The sequence below is a fragment of the Oryzias melastigma genome, linkage group LG7 (assembly GCF_002922805.2).
Source record: "Oryzias melastigma strain HK-1 linkage group LG7, ASM292280v2, whole genome shotgun sequence".
NCBI classification, from domain to species: Eukaryota; Metazoa; Chordata; class Actinopteri; order Beloniformes; family Adrianichthyidae; genus Oryzias; species Oryzias melastigma.
Window position 1 is genome coordinate 17074105 of NC_050518.1, and position 8376 is coordinate 17082480.

Here is an 8376-nt window from a genome sequence, read left to right on the forward strand (position 1 = left end):
AAAATGTTTTACATACAGCAAACCAAAGATGAACCTTAAATAAATGGATGTTAAGTCAAAGGATGATACAAAATGCAAATAGGAAAATTGTTGGTATATTTGTGAGGTAAAGTGTAATTATCTATATGCAAACCCCAAAATATTTTTGATATGTGATATTTTATGAAAGACTTTGTAATTTATTTGATCTATTAAAAAATGATTTGTTGATGACAAAGTACAGGATTTGTAATCTATTCAGACTACAAATCTATACTTATCCCCGAGGTGTAGTGTTCATTTCACACTGGTTGGTGTTTTTGTATTTATATATTTTTGTTCTTTCTTTACCAATTTTCTCTTATTGTAGACTAAATCGGCTGAATGCTCAGTTTTTCTTTTTTACTGATTGATTTATTGATTTGTTAGAAGGGGGAGACAATATAAGTTTTTCTTCTTTCTGTCTTTTAATTTTTTTTTGTTTCCATCATGTTTGAATTTACAACTCAAGGTTGTTTTCTAAGTTTTTCCTTTTATTGAATAAAAAAAGATTAAATTTCTCAATTTCTGAAAAATATATATAGAAATAAGGGCATTTTTTTAATGTTTCACCAAAGAAGTTTACAATTAAACAAGTGAGCAAGTTTATCTTTTAAATTTGAGTATTTTTGAACAGAAATCTTCAAATTAGCCGATTGATATAAAAAAAAAGTTATGATCCGTGACCAGGTTGAAATGAAAGAAAAGGTTAATCACAGAGCTACCTTGTTTCTACAATAATGACAATGTTCTCCTGTCATGCTCAATTGGTTAACACCCACAGTTCCAGTGGGATCACGATGGCAGTATTACAAGGTCAGCTCGGAGATTTCGCCTGGCTCAGCAAAGACCTGCAGGACTGTGGGCAATGCTGCTCAGCTGACAGGGCTCTTTGCTTGTTCACAGTGCTCTTTCTCGAAGGGGCCCCAGTGCCAGAACCATTCACAAGCCCGGAGCATAAATGACAGAGTTGAGCAGCACATTAAGCACCTCATTCTCCAAGGAAAATTTGAATAAAATAAGAGCATCAACTCTGCAGCACAGACAAAATGCCAGGAACAAAAGGCAAAGGTAAAAATCGATTCATATTTTTGGGATATATTTAATATTTTATTGGAAAATTGACATGCTTACAAATGTAATTTCAAATGTTTGACAGGTAACAAATCGGACAAGAAGTCAAGCACCAAGGTAGAAAAGTTATTTCTGTGCCAAAACTCTCAGATTTTCAGCGTCCAGCTGTTTTTCCTGATTTGATTTTGCCTTACCTTGACAGCAACCTCAGAGTCCTAAAGAGCAGCCGAAGAAAAGTGATCAGAAAGGAGACGATAACCAGAAGCAAGGAGGTAAATCGAATTCAGCAAATCAAACCCGTGCTTAAAAAAATGGATTTCAAATAAATAAATAAAACTGTGCTTTTATTTCTTTCCAGGACAGCCGAAGGGAGAGAAGCAGTAACTTCCAGGCATTCGTGAAGATGGCTTTGGAGACGCTGCTGGGATCCTGTCGTCATAAACGAGGCGGTTCTCGGGGAAAACAGGGCTGACCACTCCTTACCCGCCCTTGAAGCCACAATGTGTGGCCCAGCAATAACGTTCTTCCACAGAGGCTGACAGTAAACCTGATCTCCATCCATCATCTTCTGTTGTCCCCCTCTTGTTTCTCTCCATTTCGCTGCCCGGCCCACCCTTGTCCACTCTGTCAGACGGGACGCTTCACTCCAGGTTAGAGGAGAGCTCAGCTCTAAGTGAAGCAATCCCTCCCAACCTCGTAATCACAGCTGTCTAACAGCAAAAAAAAGACTTTTGTACATAATTATTCAAATAAAAAGCTATTTATCACAGCATTCTGTGTTTATTTTATCTTTACCTACAGCCAAATACCTCTAAGTGTTCAATTAAAAAAATGACAGAACTCAAGTTTCATGTAAAATTGTATAAAAAGGATCAGAGGTGAACCAGTGCCTTCACATGTACAGGGACAAAACACCAAACCAAAGCAAGTCGTACAATCGCAGAGGAAGATTTTTACAACACGTATTCCATGAAACGGGAATGCAAACCCCTGAAAACACGAAGGTTAAAATCTAAATCCATTTTTTATAAGGTACAACACTGATACAGTCTTTAATAATAATAATCAAATTAAAAAATCTGTAGGAATAGTTCATATAGAATACTGTGAAATGTTCATCTGCTTAAAAAATTAGTGATTTTAAACACTTTTTTTCACTACACAGTACTCTCAAATACCCTGATTTCATTTCTTTTCACTAAGATTTTTTTTTAAAAATGGGTCTAAATGAAGAACATGTTAAGTATCCCACAAAACAAAAATAAAAACACAATAAAGACCAAAAACCATCAACATTTCTGATTCTATTTTTCTTGAAATATCAAAAATGTAATATACTGGGGAGAATGACATCACTGCTTTGTAACAATTTGTGCTCTTTTAATTAAAATTGAAGGCTTTTCCTATATCTGTTTTACTGAAAAAATATTCTGAAGGGAATTAAATCTTATATGGTTAGTAAATTTGACAAAAAGAAAACCCTTAAGATTAATAGTGATGTAAATTTACTGAGCACATTTGTAACTCATGTTTTCTTTTTAAAAAATGTATTTAGAATATATATATATATATATATATATATATATATATATATATATATATATATATATATATATGAAAATTTTTGTTTTGGCTAAAAACTACATAATTAAAGGACTACTAAGAACGATTTTACAACATAAAACAATATAGTTGGAGTCTGACTTTTTTGCTTATTTGCTAATGAATGTTTGACATATTTTCTGTCATTTTTACTAATGTTTTATATTAGATTCCACGTGAAAAAGAAAGTGACAAAACAATCTGTTTGCTCCTTTCTTTGGTTGAGTTCTGACACAAACTAAATCAAATGAAGGACTACTGAAAATCAGTTCAGTGTAATCTTCAATTTGTTTATATTGGATAAAAATCATTGACAGGAGAATGAATTAATATCTAAGAATAACCTAAATTATGGAGGTGTGAGTGCCATCAAACTTGACATTTTACTATTTTGAAGAATTCAGGTGTGTGCAGAAATCTAAAACTTATGAACAATATTTAAATCTTAGAAAATGACATCTATTTTAAGCTTAGAAAATTATTTTTAAATAATTCAGAATCCATCCTTTACAGTAAAACAGGTTTTTAAGTGTTTAAGGAAAAAAAATACACATTTGAGTCATTCCACTTATGATCATGTATGAATTTTGAGTTTTGAAGTATAAAAACAGAAAATGTGAAGCTGAAAGTAATTAACTTTAAATCAGAATTGCAGAAAAGCCCAGAAACCGTTCTGTAAGGATCTCTTGGCACATCAAATACTTACATATTTCAAGTTTAATTTACTTTATTGTCTAGTTCGAAAGTAATTTAAGTTACTTTGAATTTCAACTACTGAATTTTGAAGGGTTGGCCGGGGGAAGGTCCCTCTCTCTAAAAGTGGTAGGAATGTGATGATGCGGCCTAGTTGCATTAACAGAACATGGACACACTTTACCATAAATGTCTCTTTACAACAGATTTAGGAATCAGATATGAAACTTTATGTCTGAAAGGTAAAAAAAGTGGTTCAGATATGCATATCAACAAAAAGAATAGCTGAAAAAGTAACAAAACACTGTGTTTGGGGATGAGGAGAGCTGTATGCAAACAAAATACTGTAAATTTAAAGGATTTCAAACAGAAAATTATGTAATTAAAATATCAGACTGGTTATCACATTGCAAACTACTACATTTCATTTCACAAGTCAACAATTTGTCTTAATTTAAACAGTTAATTTGTCAAATATTTATTCTAAAATTATTTTTGTTTTAAAAACTCATTTCATATAAACAGTGATGTAAACTGAAGAAAGGTCCAACTTTTGATAGTGTAATTTTGGATTCTTTAAATAAAAATAAACAGAAAAGGAGTTTCTTGCTGGATAAAATTGAAAAATTTCTTTCAAAATAAATACATTTGTGAATTTGATGAATGGATATTGCTTTCCTAAGTTCAAATTGATTCAGATGACTTACTTTTAGCTCTAAAAAATGCTAAAAAAATAATCAATATTTACTCTAAAGAAAACAAAAGGTGCTTCCAGAAGCTGCTGTTGTGCAATAATTGTCCATTTCCCACCTCTGACTTTAGCGTTTTGATGCAGTTTTTGTAAAACAGATATCGACCCACATTTATACTGTATGGGGTTTCATTTTTATACGTCCAAGTAGTTAAAAGGATGATTACAATGATAGTTGGAGAGTCAGGAAAAACGTCCTTTTTCTGGCTTTTGGTTCAGGTAAAAAAGTGTAACTAAGTTTGTCCTAAACCTGCTGGGATGAAGGAACAGAACATCTGGAGGACTTCAGTCTCACAGTCTCTAGCTCATCTCTAAGGAAAGGAGCAGCTGATCTCCACTGTGCTGACAGCTATTGATTGTCCCTCACAGTGAGATATCAGTAACTGTTGTCACAACAGGAGAGCTTGATAACTGTGGCTCAGATACAAAGGGGATGGTACAGAGAGAGAGAAAAAAATGGCACCACATGCTGTCGTCTCATGTATATCAAAACCAGTCCCCCACCAGGCATGAAGAGGAAATTACCCAGTCGATGTGTAACCCGACTTAAACACTACATACTGCGTGTGTACTCTTGGGTCTGATGGAGGGTAAAGTCACAGTGCAGAAGTGGAAAACCTGCTTCTCTTCTCTTGATTATTGCTTCCTTCACTCCAGTTTCATCGCTTACTTTTACAGAAGGAGGCGGTAAAATATCCAGCATCCAAAAGTGACCCAGTGACTGGTCCAGCTCAGCTCGGACCACTTCTGAACGGTGTGATGGGTGATCTCGTCCTGCAGGAAACAGCAGACGTTTGTAAAAATACCATCACTCTGCAGGCTTTGAGATGGAAAACTCGGGGGTCATAAAGATTTGAAACTCGAATTAAACAAATTTAACTACAAACTGTTAAAATGTATTTGTAGGTAGAATTTTTTTCTGCCTCAACATTGTTCTGCTTCTCCTGGAGGGCGTTTCAGTTTGGCCACTAGGTGGCGATTGTGCTGTAGCAGTTCACTTTTTTCCAGAAGAAGAGGAAAATGTGAGAAAGAAATGGTGCTTTAGACCACTTTAAAGAATGTTTCCTTGAAAGAGTTTGGAAAGTTCCTGTCTGTGAGTTTATAAAGATGTTAATTTAGTCACAATGTATATTTAGGTCGACCGAGTGTTAGCATTAGCCGTCCTATGGGAAATTCTCTAAAACGTTAGCATCAAGCTAGCAGACTTTAGCTTTATGTGCTACATCGATCTCTATTGTTATGGAGCGATTACTGATCTATTAAACTTAGAAACTGTTAAAATTGATTACATTTTAGGAACCTAACCCTAATAGACACCAGATATCACAAAAGATTTGTTCATCCATGGATTTTTTACAGTTTTTCAAACAGAAATCAAATGGTTTTTGTTGCAAAAAAGAAACACAAACTCCAATTAAAATAATAATGTAGCTAAAAGTCAGCAAAAGAAAAAGATAGCAAACATGAAGAAACCACTGAGCATGCTGTGGAGTTGAACTCATATTTCTCACTTAAAAAAAATACAATGTGCAAGTGTGTAAACCAGTACAGCAGACTACTAGAATTCCTTTGATTTTTTTTAGCTTAACACCAATTTTTCAGCTTGAATTTTTCAAGTTGTTTTATTTAGGTTTCAAATCTTTATGACTCAGATTTGGCTCCATGGAACAGACAGAAATTGGGCAGTCAAACCTTAATGCTAGAAGGATTAATATATGTTTGCATAAAATCAGCCCTGTAGTACAAGCTCACCTCATCTTCTTCCATGTAATCCTCGCTGGAGTTGAACACAGAGCCCAGGTAGGTCATGTGAAGAATGGCTAAAGCACTGAATGCTATGTTAATCATGTACACCCATAGCTCCTGAAAATACAAATAAAATACATAGTTTTAGAAATAAACTGTTCTTTAGCAGGATGAATTAAGATAAATTCATTTAAAAACACATTTTTAGATTCAAGGATCAACACAAATTAAATAAATATTAAAATTAAAAGCGAATGAGACGATTATTTTATGATATTGGGCTATATAAATAAAATTGAATGAATTAAACTGAATTAAAACCAGAACAATAGTGTTAGTTTTTCATGAAATTGATCAGTTTCCACTCGTGCTTCTCTGTTCTGAACTTTGAAACAGAATGGATTTTAATGGAACTTTCTATTCCTTGAATCAAATTGGATTAATTCACAACTGTATTCACATAAATCAACATTTATTTTTCAAATTTCTATCCCTAAACCGCCTACATTTGGTTATAAAAAAAAACATTTTAGAGCATTTTAAAGGTTTTATAGTTGGTTGAACATTTTTTTAATCATTAACTTTTAAAACAGTCAAAAAATATTTTGTTTTTTTGTTGCAAACAGTTGAAATGTAAAATGTAAAGGAAAGTAGATCAATGGATTATATGGTTTAATGTTGGATTTAGTAAATTTAAGCTTCATTACTAAATCCACCTTTCATTCTTTCGAATCCAGACACAACCTGCTCTATATGTGAGAAACGACGGTAAATTTACTGACATAGAATATTATTGTCAGTCAGTCTTATGAAAAAGTGAATAAGTAAATAATTCAAATATTGAGTTCTAATCTTTCTGGGAGGATTTTAACAAATAAAAACTGTTGCAAAAAAATAAAATAAAATAAAATCTGAGCAAAATACAAGAAAAGTTTGCAGAACACACAGAGATTCAACTACATCTTACACGAATCTACAGTATTTTTTTTTTCTTTATCAAATTATTTTAGTTGTCCCAGTTTAAGCAGGACAGAAGAAACTGTCCGTCTGTGTGTGTAAACACATCACACAGGCTGTTGATGACCAAATGTCCATACTGTGAGTTCCAAGTAGCAGTTTAGGTTGCCATGGTGAGGTCAAGTGCATCTCTGACTCAGATTTCTGAAAATTACTGTGACTACTCTTTGACACAGTTTTGCAAACAGGAGCACTGCTGAGCTTAGTGCGCATCATTTTGAAACTTAAAAGGCAATTTGGACACACTTTAATTCCTCTACTGATTATCTGCATTAAACATTTTGAGAATTGGGGATATTTTCTGCATTCAGGAACTAAGTCAACGAAAACAGTTTAAATCTAATTATTTTAGATATTAAAAAATGAATACAAATACAAATGTTTTTTTATCTTTTCTAATGTATATTAAAATGTTAATCTATGCCTGAACTTTTGGATTTAAAATGTGTTTTAAAAAATGTGTATATTCAGTTTAAGAAAGACAAATGTGGGCCAAAAAATGTATTCGATTCCTTAACAAACAATTATTCTAACATTTCTGCCACATTGCCTTAGGGAACAAATGATAAAATATTCCAAACATGTTCTTCATTCCAAATATCTAAGGAATTAAGGTTGTGAGGATTTCTTTAATACAACATATTCCAAAAATAAAACTGAAAAGAAATTCTGAAAATATATTAAAACAATTAGCATACTTTAAATAAAGTAGAACATAAATATTATGTTAACTTGATAAATTTTATGAAAAGTGTAATGCTACATATATGTATGTATTGTGTATTTATACATATTTCGTATAGATAGAGAAACATTCTATGAATTAGGGGAGATGATTCTTCTTTGCTTGATAGAAAACATAAACTGTTCAGATAACTACTTAAGCGACTTTAAAAAGTAACAATCACAAAATTTAAAAGAAACCTAAAGACCCACTCCAATGAAATATCTTAAATTCTTTTAGTATTTAAAAGAATTTAAGATTAAAATTGCGTTAACTTGGGCTTGTGAGGAGGTATAAGCTAGCGGGAGAGATTGTAGAACTAATGGTCCCGCCCTCAACTCAGAGGCGAATTTCTAATGAGCTCCTGCTGCTCTGTAGAAACAATGTCTTTAAAAAACAACACAGACTTTTTGATTAATTAAAAGACCAATGGGAATTATTTTACAATAGAAAAAACTAGGGCTGTCAGATTTGTTGCGTTAAAAACGCGTTAACTTGACATGTACGTGACGCCAACAATTTCTTTGCAGCATTAATCGCGGATTTTCTCACATGTGCCGTTCCATATCGCGTGCAGGCGTCCGTCATCACCCTCTAACTCACCGGCTGCTCTCACTAAATAACGGGCGGGTCTCCAACCACCGAGCTGCTAGCTAGAACCGGCCCGGCGCTCCTGCACCCTAACCTGGTTCACGTCCAGTACCACGTCTGGTGGTACCGGCTCGCGTCCGGCGCCGCGTCCCGAGAGCTG

The 8376-nt window shown here is 33.5% G+C and overlaps 1 protein-coding gene and 1 long non-coding RNA gene across 2 annotated transcripts in view; one reads left to right on the forward strand and one right to left on the reverse strand.

Moving 5' to 3' along the window:
• The first annotated feature begins 976 nt into the window (after positions 1 to 976).
• Positions 977 to 1861, forward strand: LOC112159413. Its single transcript, XR_002921482.1, has 4 exons — positions 977 to 1089; positions 1178 to 1209; positions 1295 to 1364; positions 1451 to 1861. It is a non-coding gene; the product is annotated as an uncharacterized LOC112159413 (long non-coding RNA).
• Positions 1862 to 2700: 839 nt separating this feature from the next.
• LOC112159828 (protein-serine O-palmitoleoyltransferase porcupine) overlaps positions 2701 to 8376 on the reverse strand; it is a 13232-nt gene continuing 7556 nt past the window's right edge. Inside the window, exons 14-15 of the mRNA XM_024294136.2 lie at positions 5891 to 6001; positions 2701 to 4912 (exon numbers count right to left, since the gene is read on the reverse strand). Coding sequence (XP_024149904.1) covers positions 4811 to 4912; positions 5891 to 6001 — 213 coding nt within the window. The 3' untranslated portion in view covers positions 2701 to 4810. The remainder of the gene's footprint in view (positions 4913 to 5890; positions 6002 to 8376) is intronic.